We start from the raw sequence: 18,072 nt of genomic DNA, 5'->3' as shown, positions 1-18,072 counted from the left end.
AGACACTGCTAAAGACTCAATGTCCTGGACAGGAACACCGTGATGGAATGCAACCATGCATTCCATGCCACGCTCCGGTACATAATATAATACATAACACATCCCCCCCTTAACAACACAAAAAAAGCAAATAACTTAAAAGCAAATATGAAACTTAAAACAATAACATAAGAAAAGAATAATCACATTACATATTCCTTCAACCAATGCCGGAAGAACCCTTTTTCTTTTTCCTCTGTCACTAACACCCTCATCCACAACAACCGGTTCTATCATGCCCGACGGCAGCTCCTCATTCATTCTGGATTGACTGCACCTCCTCCGAAGCAACCGCTGCTTCCAAAAAACCTTGGCTCCCCACCACTTTCTCCTCAACAACCCACTTTTCTGGAATAAGGTCAGAAGCCAGACTAGGTTGAACAGCACTCCTCCGATCAAAGAAATCTTCCACCCCCTCTCTGTCCTTCACCCCATTGGCACGCAGAATGTCTCCTCGCATGACACCAATATGATCGCAAGTGAAGATGTAAATACATAACAACTGCCAGTAGCTGTGTAAAGCCGCAAGTGGACCATAGACTGGTAATTTAGGAGTGGGGAAGGGGAATGGAAGAAACAGTAAGGTTGGAACAGAGCAAAAGGGGAGGATAGGGAAAAGAAACTGGTGAAATGGCCATAGAAAGGTCCATCTATTTTTTTATCCTTTTCCAAATGTTGTTTTCCCTCCAACTTATTTGCATTCTATAGCATTGAATGTTCGAGTGTTTCTGGGTACGAAGAGCATTGTCAGAGTCAAAAACAGTGAAGGGGTTTTGATGACCTAGAATGTCATATGAATCAGCCATGTTCTGTGATCGGTCATTAGGCAACCAGACTCAAACAAGCATTGGCATAGCCGATAGGTCTCGCCTTTGGGACCTTATAAGTGTTTAGCCATGCAACAGTTGCATAACTAAATACTTATAAGGTCCCAAAAGCGAGACCTATTGGCTATGCCAAGCGGCCGTGCGGCCGCGAAAGTGAAAGTAATCGCGGTCAAGCGCGGCACACGCGCCCGCGCACATGCTCTGTAGCTCTAGGCTGGCCTGGTAGCACTTTTTGGAGGCCCTCTCAATGAGTCTCGCCAGACCAGCGCATACGCTGCGTCAGGCGAGACCGAACTCAATGGTACTCATTTTATCGAGGGGACCCCACAGGATTTGAACTTGTGGCCATGAAAACAAACACAGGCTTCCTGGAGCGGATGTACTGGTCCACTAAGCCATGAGACATGGCAGTCAGAGCCAGGCTAGCATTCCGCTCTATTCGACACATAATAGTACCAGGTGATGAAATGCAGGTCTGTGCAGGCTTTCAGTACAAGGCCACAAAAACCCCTCCCTTTGACCTAGAGGGCCCTGTGGTTAAACCACTCTGACACCCCCTCATTTAGTCCAGCCCACAAGCAGCTGACCTCAATTCTGGGTCACTGAACTTAAAGCACATTCATTACCGGCTGCTTGAAGCTGACAAGCGGTATTAATTGAACAGAGGCTAACCTTGCCCCTTTCTCACTTGTTTCTGCTAAAATGATCTGCTTGCAGACAATACCGGCAGAGGAAGTGCATGCACGCCCGAGGGTGGCCCCACTGCTTTCTGACCTGGCCCTTTTAAAACTCTCTGTGGATCAGTATTCAATCTTTCCTTTGGGAGCTTTCTCGGCCTATCACAACCACTCTCCTGCCACACAATAAGCACATGTCACAACAAACCTGCTCTGTTTGTACCTTTCAGATGCTACCCTTGAGTGTGGTGGATACTGTGCGGAAATGTCCTCTTCATTCTATTAAAGCAAGAGTTCCCTTTTTGTGAAGGGAAATTCTTCCCACCCATAGTTTGGTTAAAACATTTTAGGACATGGAGTTTTTTTTGTAATGATCACGTTGGGTTTTTGAGCCATTGTTATATTAATATATTTGAAAGGGGATTTTATATTTCAATCAAACTCAAACAATAAAAAGCATACTGTCAAATCCAGTAGTACCTGGCCTCAGGCCTGAATGAGACCCTGAGGTGGCACAGATGTTTAATATTAGCTGCCACATTCGATATGGCAGATCACTTGATCCTCTTCAAGTGCTAAACCCACTCAGCTATCCAATATTCTGCTTTGAATTGGCACAAATCCTTTCGATAAGACATATCCTACGCCACCTTCATATCAATGTATCCCTTTGTATTTACTCCTCTTGGTTGTGGGGCTTGCGCAGCTCAGCGTTCCGCTAATCAATTCGTTTGTTTAAATTGTTAGTTTACAATAGCGCCAATTTTACTTGGACGACTAACTCTGAACGCGTTTGTCTGAGGAAAATCCTCCAATTGTTAATCAACTGGTTTCCAGTTGGAGGATGCCTGTCGAAAGGTGCAATTCCATTTTTACTTTTTTCCAGCTGAAAATATTTTTCAAAATCCCAATTTTTTATGTGTTAGTAACCAAGATGCTGTTCTGAGCATAAAAAGTAGAAGATGGGATAATAAATGCCTAGCATACCAGTCTAGATTAGCTACAAGCAGCAAAAACATTGTAAAAAGCAAATAACACGCTCTTTCCTTGCTCGATATGAAACATGAGAGTGTTTGGATATTTTTCAACTCAGATTTGCACACCTAAGCAGTCTTTTTTGCATGAAGCATAGGTGCACAAAATCTACATGAAAATACTTAGGGAAGAACTGTGAATACCCACAAAGGTACAACTTTGTGAGTGTTCAGTTCCTTGCAAATGGACGACCATCCCACCCTGGCAACAAACATTTTCTTATTGCTACTCCTCTACTACATTGAAAATCCTCTGTATTGATCGATTTTCTACACCAAATATGCTGGTTTAAGATGTAGAAATCCTCATTCTTCTTACAATTTACCCCCACAGATTAATAATGCCTTTGGTCACCCACATTGTATCTAACTGTGCAAAAGTGTGTGTAAACGTGTCACATTAGCTTCTTCTGCCTTCATCTGCTTGATTGGGATACTGAGAAATAGACCTGGAGCATCTTTAGAAAACACATTATGACCCTAAGGCTTATCTTAGTGACATTTTTGTTCCATGCAAATCTTCTCACTGGAACATGTCATTTATGGATGGAGTTGCCTCGAATGACTCTCCTGCAGCATGTGAACATGAATGAATGTTAAATATATACCAAGCCCTGATCAATGCTGCGGACCGATAGAGGCCATGACAGCGAGGGGTAGAAACATGCTGACAAGTAACCAGGGAACTGCACTGCATGGAGTCCCTGTGCATTTTGCTTTTAATTATGCAATAGGGAGATACTAATAAAGAGTAAAGACTTAAACACCCTCTACACATTTTTAACTCTTTATGTTCCCATCAGCCTAAACAACTTTCCTTCTGTACCCAAGGCTTTCTCCTCTTAAAGAGCTCCTGGGGAGGCATTTGTGAAAAACAATTGCCTGTCGCAGTGAGGAGGGGCCTGACGATGAAGCACGACACTTTAATGGGTGATGGCCTTCCTCGTTTTTAGTGAAATCCACATACGAATGATCACAATTGTTGCACCCATGATAGTAGGATTGGGTTACCTAACTGAATACTCTAAATCTTAACTTGGTGTCAGCTTCTATTTTTGGGATCATTAATATACACCAGTCTTGCACAATCTTCACAGGCTAGAGTGCCCACCTTCCTCCATTTGATTATAGACACTGTTTTCCATCATAGACTTTAGTGTGATAGCCAATTGCATCCTGGGTTTTGTAGCCCCATTTTGCGTCCATTGAACTAATTAGAATAACACTCCTGAAATCCGTGATTAGTAGGTGAAAAGTTCAGGACTAGAGACGGTGTCCTTAATGACCAGGAGTGAGGTAGTCATCCCCCTAGCAGAGATTCTGTGATATTTTGACATACGGCTTCTCACGTTGCATTTATTGAAAAACAGTAGAATTTCTACAAGAAATGTGCGTGTAGTAAAGTCCCACTATATATGGACATGATCTGCTTGGACAGTAAAGGCGAGGAGGAGCATGAACTGAAACAAAGAGTAAGGCAGGGCTTACATTAATAAGACAAATACAAATCATACATTAAGCAGCACAACAAAAATGAATACTAACAATTAGTGGCGGCTGCTATCTATGCAGAGTGGTAGGACGGATAAATGGGTGGTGGGTGCACACATGGGCAAACCTACATTAACTAAATTTAATGCCGACATGCATTACATTATCGCTTTAAAGTTAAAATGTTTAACTTTAAAACGAAAATACAATGCATGTTGGTAGTTATGGCATACATACACATATACAATACATAAAAAAGGAAATAAGAAGTCACTTACCTTGCTGCAGGTCTTCGCTCCGGTCCCGGTGTTCTTTCCTCCAGTGTGGACCCAGCCAACTGCCCTAGCCAATCCTGACCCTGCTCTCATGTTGTTAACCAGCCTGAGAGAAGCGCCAGGATTGGATGGAGCAGGCTCACTCAGTGCTCCAAAGGGCACTGGAGACCTGTGCTTGCTCTCAACCCGGTTGTCCAAGACAGTCCCTTTGAGAGGTTTAAAGTGCGTGTGTCTGGCTGGTTTTCGCCAGCCAGCCAGCCAGCCAAAGAGACGTGCACTCTAAACTTACAATGTCCTGCCTATCACTCCTCTCTGCTGCTGCTACTTAGCTGCGGCCCGCCACGACTGGACACTCAGCTCGAGACGAGGGTTTGCCGAGTGAATGAAAAGTAAAATGGTAATAATGTCTATTACCATTTTATTTTTCATTTCGGGGCATTGTAATTAGTGAAGTGACTGAGGAGCCGCCGCTGCGTAGCAATATAGACTTGCATCCTTCCAAAACTAGACACAGCTAAAATCAAGTCCTCATAATTTGCATCCACTGCTGCGAAGCTGTGCTCAAAACTACCTTCACATTCTGCTTTGCACATAAAATGCTGCTACACTGCACTGCTCGAGGTCTGAAGCGCTAGTCTGCGAGCCTCAGTTTCCACACCTAAGCTCAGCTCTTATAAATGACACTGCAATCAACACCTTTTCCTCATGGGAAGTCGTTCAAACACCTGGCACCCAAGCTATGGAACAACATGGACCCAGAGCTGCGAATGATGAGAACGAAATGACCTTTAAAAAGAGACTAAAAACACGGCTGTTTCCTTAAGGCAACATGATGGAATTCTTCCTGTCTTGTTTCATACCAGCGCTGCGATGCCTAAGGGTAGCCATGCGCTCTACAAATCCCTAAAACCTAAACCTAAACCTCATCCGTGCACAGGAGACTTAGTTTACTACCTACAGACCAGTTGGAGAGTGCTTTGAGGCCTTGACAAGAGCTAGGAAAGCGCTATAGAAATACCACAAATCAGGGCACAAGTCCTAAAAAAAGAAGTGGGGGGACGCTGTCACCGGAAGTGACGTCACGACAGGAATCTCATGGGTATTTCTTTAGATGAAAGGTGGTCTGCACCCTACCTCGCGGAGGCTGCGTTTAATCCTCCCGCAGTGAATGCAGGTAGACAGACGTTCTGAATGAGCTCTGATCTCGCTCCAGAGAGGCCAAAGAGTGAAGTCCAGCTTTTGGGCAGGGGGGACGGCGTCCACCCGGTAAAAACCTGGTAAAATAAGTGGGGGGACGCCGTCCACCCGCGTGGTACCCCGACTCGAGCCCTGCCACAAATACATTACATTGCCAACATCCTTCTACACGCTTCTGTTCCTGCTAGCAGGGACCTGATGTTTTTTTCTTGAATTAACTCTTTCGCTCGTTCAGAGGATGTGAATTTAGAAACAAATTAATAAGTGCCATAGAGCATACTATTACTAATTTGTGAAGTCTTTGATGGTGAAATAAATAGCGTCAGACAACATTATAGGAACCGAGGTCATCTTTTCATTTATGGACTTTCTCTGGAGCTTCGAATCTGATCTCCCCCCGCACATGGCAGGAATGTGCTCTGCGAGGCCCGCCCGGGGCGGGTTGTTCATAGTTCAGTGAGCCCGCATTGAGGTCACGGCGCTGACGAAGCAGAGCGTACGTACGTACACGTAACCGAACTCGACGTCAATTGGATCCTTTTGTGAAGTGAGCCCAACGGGGCAGGCAGGAACCCTAGGAAGCACGCATAGCATTTGATATTGGCCCGGGGAGCTAATGCTGCCCTCTTTACCTCGGGTGATACCACGGACGAGCCTCCTTGAAAGGGCGGCCTGTCATGTCCAATAGGGAAGGAGCCGGCATGATTTATGGCCGAGTCTGAGAGCCATCCATCACCCAGCTGCCTGACAGATGTGTGGCTGACACCTTCGACACACGGAAGGAAACAATACAGGCTTCAGACTAGGACATGTCGGGACTCAAAAGAGTGAGCTCCCCTTTTTATCGCAGTCTTTGAAGTAAGGCTCAGTTATTTTCTATCGAAAAAGATCCAGAAGGAATCCATATGTAATATGACCGTAGATACTTTGTATAACTAAAACGAGGTTTACTTAATAAAATATTTTTAACACTTCATCAGAATTGTTTTATTGATCTGAATTTTGAGTTACAGTTAACTTTTTAAAAAAAGGTAAGCACGCATGTTTGTAAAGTTCACCTTCACCCCTTTTGGGACTCTTCCCCCCAAAACATTTTTTTTATTGCTATTCAATTTAATGGCAATCATTTTCTCGACTAGAAAAGGGTGAAAGGCTGAGTGTACTCACTGTTTCAAATCTGTGACAGGGAAGTTAAACAACAATTTCTATGGTGGATGCCTCGGTTCGCTGAGTCATCAAACCCAGTTAATGTAAGGTGCTTCTTCAAATATTGGTTGATTGACATGATACCAACGGAAAAATAAAACTATTATAATGTCCTCGAATTAATCCCTTTAGTATCCTCTTTATTCAAATGTGATAATAATCGTCTATTTGAGATGCCAGTGAAATCTTTCTGACATGAAGTGTAGTTCTAGCAGAAAGGGAGCTGATGGGCGGGGCAGGAGAGTATCGTTTGCAGGTCTTGGAAGTTCATTGTCCAATTTTAGGAAACACGGATCAAGTCCATTCTCTTGCAGACAGCTGTCTGGGGCAGTAATGTCTCCTGCATGGACTGTGGACCCTGATAGCTTATATCTGGTATCCTGACTTTTTGACACAGCATCACATTAATCTAGTGTGTGCACAAAGGCTCTTGACATGAGTAAGATACTCAATCTGGAGGGCATACTAAGCACACCTTCATTGACAGACAGTACAGTCCTTGTCATGGGTTTAGCCAGTGCTTAATTTGAGCCGGTGGTTTCCGGTGCTTGGCACGGGCACTTAATTGCCAACATCGCCATTTATGACAGTCTGCCACATGGTGGTGCTGTTTGTTTTATTTAGAGATGAGCACAACAGTTGTTTTATTAAATCAAAAAACATTAAAAATGAATAATACCTGCCACCTGAGCCACTGTTGTCTTGGAATAGTCTGAAGAGCCACACTTATAGGAGTGTGATGCTACTAGGTGTGTTTGTACTGTCACCAGCAGCGCTGGACGAGGCAATGGGTGCTGCAAGCTACAGTAGCCCCGTGACGATGGCTCGGCACATATTTCTTTTTAAATTAAGCACATAGAGTGATGGTGGCACAGTTTTCTTTTGCAGATTTATACAGCGCAAACTCAACCCAAAGGTATTGGAGTGCTTTACATGAGCACCAGTTACGTTACATAAGGATTTTGAGCCGACGCCGAGGCTCGAACCTGGTTCCCCAGCTCCAAAGTCGGTAGCTCTAGCCATGAGGCTACATCCTCTCTGCACAGTATTTTGTTAATCCATAGTTGTGACCAGCCCTTTTTAGGTCTCACCTGGCGTTAGCAGCGCGCATGCGCTGCTCTCGCCATGCGAGGGCCTTTTGGAATCAATACATTTCTGGAAGGGACCTGAAGCCCCGCCCTTGTTTTCAATTGGCACGCGTCTTCGTTTATGTTAAGCGCTGGCGCGTGATTGAAAATCGGGCTTTTGGGTTACCGCCTTGTCCACTTTTAGGACGGCCCATCTGGACAGGCCGACGCCATCTTGGTTTGGCATGACGTAGGAGGGTGTGCTGGTAGCTTGTTTACTGGCTCCTGATGGACTGATTAGAAAGGCGAAAACTACACACTATGAGACTAAGATCAACGAAGCAGGTAACTCGACGAAGGAGTTATTTCTACTTTACAAAACTCTCTCTAGTGGAAAATCCGCCACTGTCCCTGATGACTGTTCGTCTGAATCTTGTGACAGAATCGCAGACTTCTTTGCTGAGAAAATATCTAAAATTTACTCGGCTTTCCCAACTCAACCCACGAATGGGATAGAGTTTGTAGAAAACTCTAGGGATAGGGGAAACTCACCCACCCTTACCAACTTTGTTACCCCACCCACAGAAACTCTCCTAAAAATCTGCAGATCTGTAAAGTCAGGTTCCCCACGGGACCCTACCACTCCCAAACGCCTAAAAGACAGCCTGGGGGCCTTGGAGCCCTACATTAGGCATCTACTGGATGTGTCTTTTACGACAAAGACGGTGCCTAAAGAATGGAAAAAAGCGGTGGTCCTTCCTCTCAGGAAAAAACCTACCATCAGCTTTGATAAATTAGACAATTTGCGGCCCATCTCTCTCTTACCATATCTGGCCAAGGTAGCAGAAAAAACGGTCAATATCCAACTTATGGATTTCATAGACAAAGCTGCCTTACTGCACGACACCCAATTTGGCTTCCGCCCCCGCCATTCTACGGAATCGGCACTACTGACGGCTGTGGAATCCCTAAGACAGGGGGTGGATGAAGGTCACACTATGGCCCTTATCCTACTGGACCTGAGTGCGGCATTCGACACTGTAGCTCACTCCACCTTGCTACAGTGTCTGAATGATGGAGGTATAACTGGAGCCGCACTCCAATGGATCCAATCCTTCCTGACGGGGAGAAGTTTCCAGGTCCGTCAAGGGGACCACTATTCCCGAGACATAGAATTGGGTCAGGGCGTTCCTCAGGGTTCGTCCCTGAGCCCAACTCTTTTTAATCTCTATGTCTCCCCAGTGGCTCCAATTGTAGTGGGACACGGACTACAAATTGTTACCTATGCCGACGACACACAGTTAGTTGTATCCCTCTCGCGTACACCCGGCCTTGCTATGGACAGTTTCAGGGCTTGCATGCAAGATCTTGCAACCTGGATGTCCACCAATTGCCTGAAATTAAATGGCAACAAGACCGAGGTGCTCGTGGTGGGAGGCAGCCCATCTGTCTGGACGTCGGCATGGTGGCCACCTTGTCTAGGTGAGGCCCCCACACCTCGGAAAGAAGTCAGAAATCTCGGGGTCTGGCTAGATACTGACCTGTCTTTCGGACCACAGATCAACAGGGTGACGGGCATTTGCTTCAGCATTCTAAAAACTCTGCGGAAGGTCCTAATTCTCCTTCCTACGGCCGCCCGCAGAACACTGGTGCACGCCCTTGTCACCTCACGCCTAGACTTTGGCAACCTACTTTATTTGGGAGCTACCTGTAAAGCGATAAATCGACTTCAGGTGCTACAGAATGCTGCAGCCCGCCTTATCTTAAACCTCCCTAAAAGATCGAACTCCAAGGCCGCCCTCCAGTCACTCCATTGGCTGCCGGTGAGGAGCAGAGTTGAATTTAAGTCCCTCTGCACCTGCCACCGTATCCTCGCTAAGAAGGCGCCAGCACCACTCCAGTACCTCATTACAAGGTATGCACCAATTCGTGCATTGCGCTCCTCGCAAGGAGGCTTGCTTAAGGTCCCTAGGGTGAAAAAGGCCCGTATGGGAGGTAGATCCTTCCGATACCTGGCGGCAAAAAGCTGGAATAATTTACCTCTCAACCTCCGACTGGACCCCTCCGAATCTAGTTTCCGGAGGAAATTAAAAACTTACCTCTTCTCAAAATAGTGGGCTCCTCCCCTACTTCTCTTTCAGAGTGCTTCAGTTCAGCGCGGGGACACGCATTCTGCGTAACCAGGCGCTCTATAAATGCCCCTTAATAATAATAATAATAGGAAATCCTACCTGCTCCTCCCTTCCCTTTCCCCCATCCCAAACCAAACTTCCCAGAGTTGCGCTCTTCATTATTTCATGGGCTTCCCAAGGCGTAGGGCAAAGTTAGCCGCGCCGTAAGTTTATTCTGTTATTTGTCGTTTTTAAAATGTTATTTTAATTGCTTAGCGTGCGCTGCTCAGTAAGAGTGCCTGCATTAAAACATTGTGTGTTGAGTCTTTTTTATTTATTTTCTTAACTAGTTCCATTTTAGCTCGTTTCCATTTTAGTTAGCTGTCTGCACTTTGTTAACTTGTTTTACATGCTCTGCAAGTCACAGGGCTCTCACATCCTGTAGCTCTTATTTCGAGCTGCCTGCCTGCTGGGCAAAGGGCTTCTTTCCTGCCGGGGTCTGGGAGTTTGCTCACCCACCAAGATGCTGCAGACGGTCCAGCGCTGGTTCTAGTGGGGCCTGCTCTGATAGCCCACTAACTACACATGGGCCGACTTAGAAGACAATGAGGAACTGGTGCTGCCCAAGGCCTCGCACTTTTATATCACCATGCCCGGCACGCTTCTCTTCATGATTGTTAGGTTCTTCCTTGAGAGGTAAGGAAAAGTGCCAAGCAAACGTTTTTGAGGGAAACGGGCGAACTCGGGGATGCTTGCATGGCCATTGCGGATATCTCGAGCTGTCCCATGTGGGACGTGAAGTCTGTGTTAACTCTGCCTTCTGGGACTTGTATTTCTTTTGAGAAACTCGTGTCTAACATGACACCCAAACAGTCCCAGAGACCTGATGCTTATATTAAGTGATTGTTTGAATTAAGCGAGGAAAGTGCATTCTGGGACACATAGTCCCCGAGATCTCATCTCGTCCGTGTAAAAAGTATTTAGTTTCTGTATATTCTGTTAATTATGGCCCAGCGGGGCTATTTATATTTAGGAAAGTAGTTTTTTTTCTGTGACGTATAACATCAGAGACCATAAGTATTGTGGTGCCCAAAGACTTGAGAACCACCCTCTACAAAGTATACAAAGCTGAGATGGACTAGTCTGAGACCGCAGTGCCAGTGGGTGTGTTTTTAAAGTAATGAGCCAGCAGCAGGCAGGCTGGAGACCGGAATGGAAGGGGCAGAGGGAGGCGGCTCGGGGGTCCACGCTGCTCTTTCGTGTTGCATACTTGCCTTAGTGCTGGCTAAGCAAGCTGAAGGCAGGAGGCAGAGCCAGGTCTGTGAGCAAAGAGCAGTCAGGAAGTGACGTTCTCCAACCACTACCCCATGGATCCGTCTACCTTAGGGTACCGCGTTTTCTTGAGTGTTTGGTAAATTTCTCTGAATGTGGCGTGCTAACCTGTCTCGCCGTCAGTCCCAAAACAGCACTTGGTTCTTTAACTTTTATGTGCAATGGTGTGCGCAGGGGCAGCTTCGTCGTGGCAGAATTCATTCCGTTTAATCATTTTGGAGTCTGACTCTGCCCTCGAGCCCCACCCAGACAGTTTTAACAAAAACAGGTCCTAAACACCCCACCTGCTCAGTGTACCCCTAGACAAGGGTAGTGCGGTTTAGGGCAGGTACACAGTCTTCTGTGACAACCTCCACCAGCCACTGTGAAAGTGTACTGTGAGTGAGCCCGAAGAGTGTGCAACAGATTTGAGAGAGAAGCAGCCACCAGGGGGTAGGGGTGTGCCGATAGATGTCTGTGTCCCGGGTATTGCATTGCTCCTGTTGCTTTGGAAACAGATGATGGAGGGGTGACACCCAGAAGCTGACAAAATATGAGGTGTGTTGACAGATGATGGGTGATTGGTTGTAGTGTGCGAGGGCTGTCTGTGCTCCAGTGTGGCAATATTGTGCTCCCAGGTGTGCATCTGGAGCTAAGAAAAGTGAGTCATAGGGTTTCTATGGTGTGGTGATAAGCAGTTAAACTCTCCACTGCTGCTGAGTGCTGACAGTTCTGTTAAAGACAATCTTGCGACTCCAGTGATATTAATTGCATTTCTTTGAAGAAACGTCTGACGCACTCTTCAGCATTTAAAGCCGCTCCACAGAAAACAACATGAGCCTGAATCTGATGATGGCTTCCAACTTCAACAATCATTTGCAATGCAATAGGTCTCGCAAGTACACAATTATAAGCTATTGCCATTGTAAATGGCAATGCCTTTTATTTATGTTTTGGTTTTTCAAAACATAAATAAAAAGCACTGTCATTTACAATACCAATATACCTCATACTGCTCTCCACACTTTCCCTCATTCAAAACACTAAACACATCCACACTTCATTCCTTCTCCCTATTTAATACCCGCGCACCTTTCTTCTGCCACATAGTATTCTAATTCTCACTGTACTTCATTAACCCTCAGGCTATTCTTCTAATAATTCTCCTGCCCAGATCTTAAGCACTGCTCCTCTCCTACTAAACTATGCTTTAAACTACTACACAGCTGACAAATACAATTCTAAAAACATAAAATCTCAACATATCACAAACATACACTGATTAATACAAAGATATAAAACAATACCATTGGCAAAGCAAATTACTTTAACTTGAACAAAGGCGAGACCTATTGCATTTCCAAAGCTTGTTTTTCTGTGTCACAAGAGGTGCTAGAGTGGAGGCCTAGTGGCCCACTAATGAGCTGACCTGTCTACAGCTGTATAACCGTGTGAAACTCTGTTTTGTTAGAAGCCATGAAATACTCTGAAGATGTAAGAATATTCTGAGTACACTATGCCCCTTGGCTCTTCCACCCCTCTGGCAAAAAACCTACTTCTCACCCCCAGATCATGCGATAACTGAAAGGGCTGACCCAGATCCACACATTTGGGCACATGGCTTAGCTCGAGTCCCTTTCAGGCACATCATTTGTCAATGAGAAAGAAAACTGGATACACACCCCAAACAACCTTTGGGCCCCCTCCCCTTCAATCAGGAAGCACTGTGAGGCTCTGACATCAGGCCACCCGAATGCCAGTGATAGCAGAAGTGAAAACAATAGCCCTTTAAGACCCTTTCAAGGTGTCAGAGGAAGTGACATCACATGACACTGTATCCTTATGATGTCATACATACTGTAACATGACTTTTGACTCTCACCATAAAAAGAACATTTTTAGCCATTTATTGTAATTTTCCTTGAGGTAGTTTTCTTAGAACTCCAGAAAGCTATCTGCCATCTTTGCTACGGTATTTTATATTTATTTATAAAGCAAATACGTGCCCCGATGTGGCGCTGAAGCTCTTTACAAACAAGTAGCATGTTATTTTGTGTGAGCTCTGTACTAGTGATTGTCAAGTATAAGGATGACACTTGATCATGCTATTTTAATGCAGCGTCCTGCATTTTGCATTATGCATCACATGCAAATTAATTGTGCTGTTCATTTTATCTAGCGGAAACACCAGTGTGTTCTGAGTTATAGGGAATGCTTTATAAAATCAGGGGGCCCGATTCACAAAAGTATTCTGAGACAAAATCCTAACTTTACGACATTTTTGGTATTCACAAAAGGCATTTAGAAGTAGTAAAGTTTGTCTTACGTTTTGGTCTTAAGACAAAATCTTAAATTAAGCTTAAGTTAGGATTTTGTCTTAAGACCAAAACGTAAGACAAACTTGAGACAAAATCCTAACTTTACTACTCTTAAATGCCTTTTGTGAATACCGAAAGTCGTAAAGTTAGGATTTTGTCTCAGAATACTTTTGTGAATCAGGCCCAAGGAAATGTTCTCAATGCAGATGGTACTGTTGTGATATTGCTTGCCCTCTAGATGTAGCGCTATTGGTGCACAATTCTTCATGTCGCTAGTTGGGAGAGTTTGCAAATATCATGAAGTTTAAACACATTTTTATTATGTCTTCTTTGAAGTTCTCCTCCCTCTTTTGGTTCCATTCTTTCATGCTGCTATGAAGGAAAAAGCATAGTTTGAGAAAACAATCTCATAATATAATAATAAACAGACATATGGCATTTTGGACAGAGGGACTGTATAAAATGTTTTTTATGCATTTTCTTTGGCCCATATCAACTGAGTATTGGTGGATGAGAGGCAAACATCCGAGAATGTTTTACATCATTTAATAGATTTGTAAACCTTTTAAATAAACAAGTCATTCAAAAGTGAACAAGTCAAATCATCTGCTAGTTCAAATCATGTACATGTTACAGTCTTGTTTGTACACTCTACATTACATGTTACTTCCTACTGTGGTGCAGCTTTGTACTTAACTTTAGAAAGCTGAGGACATACACGGGGTATATGGATAAAGTAGTAAGTATAACTGTTGTTTCTAGTTTGTAGTGAATGGAGTGTTCTTATCACCCTTGATACCCCATTTTCACTTACTTTCATTTTCACAATGTGTAAAATGTACTGAATTGCAGAGTGGAGTAATGATTGACAGGAAGTCGTAGGAGAAGAATAGGGGTTGCAAGCATAATCCCGAGGGCAACTGCTGCTGCATCATTTCAATGCGTGTCTTTTTTTATTCTAGAACATTCAGCCCTCAGTGAGTGAAATGCTTTATACCACCCCCATCACCTTTTGTGTGTTTAAAATAACACCCTGAGTGGCCAAGGGTATTGCCAGATGTGGGGCCCTTGCTTTTTGTGCCGTAGGATTCTAGCTATTATTTTGCTTATGAGGCCTAGTGGGGCAGAAGCCGGTCTAGTGTTGCCATTTGAAGGGGGCTTCGTTTGGCAGTTCAGGACAGACAGTTCCTCAGACGAGCTGGGTTAGTATTGATTTACATAAGGTGCAGTGGGTACAGTGGGCAAAAAACAACGGAAAGGAATGACGCCCAGAAACTGGTCCCAGGTTGCGTTTTTCCGGTCCAGGGAGGACCTGGCTTGGCAGTTCAGTCTGGACTGTTCCCATGAGGCACAGGGTCAAGACTGATTTGCATATGACTGGGTCTAAGCTGGGGTGGCATGGTGAGCAAAAGAACAATGGATTTAAACCAGATCTCTTGACTGGGGGTGAGTGTTTGATATACTCTGCATTACGTCCATCATCTGTGTGTCTTTTGCTTTCTCACCCAGAGTGAATGCTAGCAGCTTAGACTATTTGATTTTACCCCACCACATTTTATGTGTCTAATAGAATTCTAGCCCCTCTGCCTCAGGCTTTATGGTTGATAAAGGGCCTTTACCTCATTGTGGGCCCTTGCCTGAAGTTTAAGCTTATATCTTGGGGTTTGGTCCTTTAACAACCATCCTGCTCTTGTCAGGAGGCTATAATGCTTAATTATATCATTCGTATAGACCTGTTCTTCCAAACCATGTCTCCTTTGTTCACATTTTCAAGATGAATTCTCGTAAATGATATATTGTAAATCTGGTCACTAGATCCCCTCAAACATTTTCAGATCAGGTTTGTTGAATTGCAGTGTTGCCATGCTTCTTTTCAGAGTGCCAGTCCGCCTCTGCCCTGCAGCTGATGACGCGGCGCTGCCACGGCAGGAGAAGCTGCAGTGTGTTTGCCAGCACCTATGAGTTTGGAGATCCCTGCTACCCAGGAATCCACAAACACCTCAATGTCATCTACACCTGTGGTAAGCTGGGCTCCTTGCACTAAGACCTAATTTGTTAACTAAGTTGAAAATGCTACCGCGTATTACAGAGTAAATGCTTATCCCTGGCTTGTTCTCACTGTCATTATTATCACTGTTTTTGGCATATGATTGGGCCACTGGAATTATGCGGTGGGGGGACCTGATTATGCGGCAGGGTGACTAAATTATGAGTCAAAAAAAGGGCAAACTATGCAGCATAATGCGGCACATTTTGTGATATTATTTATTCATTCATTTGTCATTTTGACACTTGTTAACAATTTCAGGGCAAAGGTTGCACCTCATAAGCAGTTCAGCACACAAATACAGCAATAAGCAACAGAGAGGTGACCAGTCAACCTTCACGCAGGGCCTTTCATTGTGCAGCAACACGTGTTGCTGCGTTTTAGCAACTATTGATCCATGTGTGCTAAATACAGCATTTTTTGTTAAAATTTGCAAATTATGCAACAGATGACGAATTATGTGGCAAACGAGGGAAATGTATACTTATAGGGAAAAGACAGTGGTCGCCGAAGCAAATAATTCCAGTGGCCCTACCTGTATTCTCTCTTGCATGGTAAAGTAACATGAAACGGGTATGCACTAATGACATCAGACTGCTTTCTCTTGTTTCATGATGATGTTTGACATGCTTGCATACACCACACATGAACATAAGTTGATCTTATTAATGATTTATCCTCTCATAGTCAGAAATATTATGTGAAAGCCTACCATACTATAGTGTATATTCAAGCGCACAGTTTGTGAAGTGTTTTCTGTGCTGGTGGCAGAGGAGGAAGAAGGGGTCACGCGTGGGGGGAGATGGGAGACAGGGAGAAGTGAATAGTTGAGTTGTGAGTGACATGTTGCTAGTTGGTGGGCCTATTTAGTGTGTATTGAAGCAACATACTTGTTTTTTATGAACTACAAATGCTCCATTGTGTTGCAAGAGTAGTTTTTTTAACGTACATAACAGGGTGCTAAAATGGAGTGATGCAATACACTGTTTATTATAATGAGTTCTGGGAGGAGCCATGACTCACTCGAGGGCGAAGTGATCCATGATGCCCCTCCCCTCTCACAAAAACAGTAATAAATAAAATATTTTACTCTGGGTCTGATTCATAAAGATAAACTTACAGAACACTCCCAGCTTTTTCTAAGAGGAGGCTCCACACTCGTAAAGATACTACTCGTAAATCCCGCTGTGAATATCAAACAATTGGAAACCCTTGTGAATCAGGCCCGCTGTGGATTTGCTTATATGATTTTTTTGCATGGCAATTTTTTCTTCTGCATGTGTTTTAATACATGTATTTACCTAAAACCGGGATGCAAGGGGTTAAATTTGAGCAGCAAAGTAAATCACACTCAAGAGGTATCATGACTATTAGCAGAGTTGTTTCCATGTGTAAATTAATTGTTGCATGCAATCTGTGTCATATAACCTTTGGTGTACTGTTGTAATAAATGTGTGAATGCGTCTTTTTAAGGCAGTTGCTTTAAATAACATGCGTTATTGGCATTAGGTCAAATTTGTTATATATAGTTGATTACACTCCTCAGGTGTACTCTGTGATGCCCGATTCCATCCAGGTTACGATTATAGGATATTTTAAATAGTCTGGCACTTAAATGTCAGTATCAACCTATTTTGTGTTTACAGTGGTCTCTTTTCTTTATTACCTATTTCCATCAGAAGTGCAATAATTTCAGTCAATACGTCTAAGCTCAACTCACTGACTAAGATTTTTTATTTACAGGAAATTAGGCCCAATGTGTGTTAAATCATATTGTAATACAGTGTGAAATATCTTTTAGAAAGGAAAGCCTTGATGAATGCAGCCTTTTGATAAAGCAAATATATTGAAATATTTGTAAGTGCAATATATTGTCCACCCCCATCGGTATACACTCAGTTGTCTGCTGGAGTCCAGGCACAAAATAATGTTCATTAATAAATTAGCATTTGTCCTAGAAAGTTCCAGCGTGGCACACTTCTGCTTCTGCTAAGTGCTGCATTACACAAAGTGGTTCTGTTGGATAGACAACACTAGTCACTCAGTAAGTGGTTACACAGTCGCTTACACGTCATGATTCAATCATATATAGAAAAAAAGAGTTATGAGGAACACAGGGTTACCCCATTGATACTTAATGCCTGCTAAGCACTACAGCACACCTGTCTCTTCAACATTTCAACTGGCTAGTAAGGCAATCTGTTTATTAATTTTTGAAAGCTTGGCTTTCAACTGCATAACCAGAATTGTTGACATCTATTAGTGAAACGTAAACGCGTTGACCAAGTCCTTTCTAAATCCTACTATTTTAGCAGTAGCCCTTTTTAGGGTCACAGAGACTGTAACCAACTTAACGTGTTAACTGGGCTAGCTATACAGAGTTGTGTATGGGATGCGGATGTAATGTGGATGTATGAATGAGTAGTATGTGTGGGTTTGTTCTCTACCTGGGGTTGTATAGGAAAATATTTT

The 18,072-nt window shown here is 43.9% G+C and overlaps 1 protein-coding gene across 2 annotated transcripts in view; it reads left to right on the top strand.

Annotated features, from left to right (window-relative positions):
• Positions 1–18,072, top strand: part of EVA1A (eva-1 homolog A, regulator of programmed cell death) — a 721,904-nt gene that overhangs the window by 342,040 nt on the left and 361,792 nt on the right. For both annotated transcript variants that reach the window (XM_085610583.1, XM_085610584.1), the window contains exon 5: positions 15,431–15,574. In XM_085610583.1, coding sequence (XP_085466709.1) covers positions 15,431–15,574 — 144 coding nt within the window. The remainder of the gene's footprint in view (positions 1–15,430; positions 15,575–18,072) is intronic.

This window comes from Triturus cristatus, chromosome 6, assembly GCF_964204655.1.
Source record: "Triturus cristatus chromosome 6, aTriCri1.1, whole genome shotgun sequence".
Taxonomy (NCBI): Eukaryota; Metazoa; Chordata; class Amphibia; order Caudata; family Salamandridae; genus Triturus; species Triturus cristatus.
The sequence above is the reverse complement of the archived record's forward strand: the minus strand, read 5'-3'. Positions and strand labels throughout refer to the sequence as shown.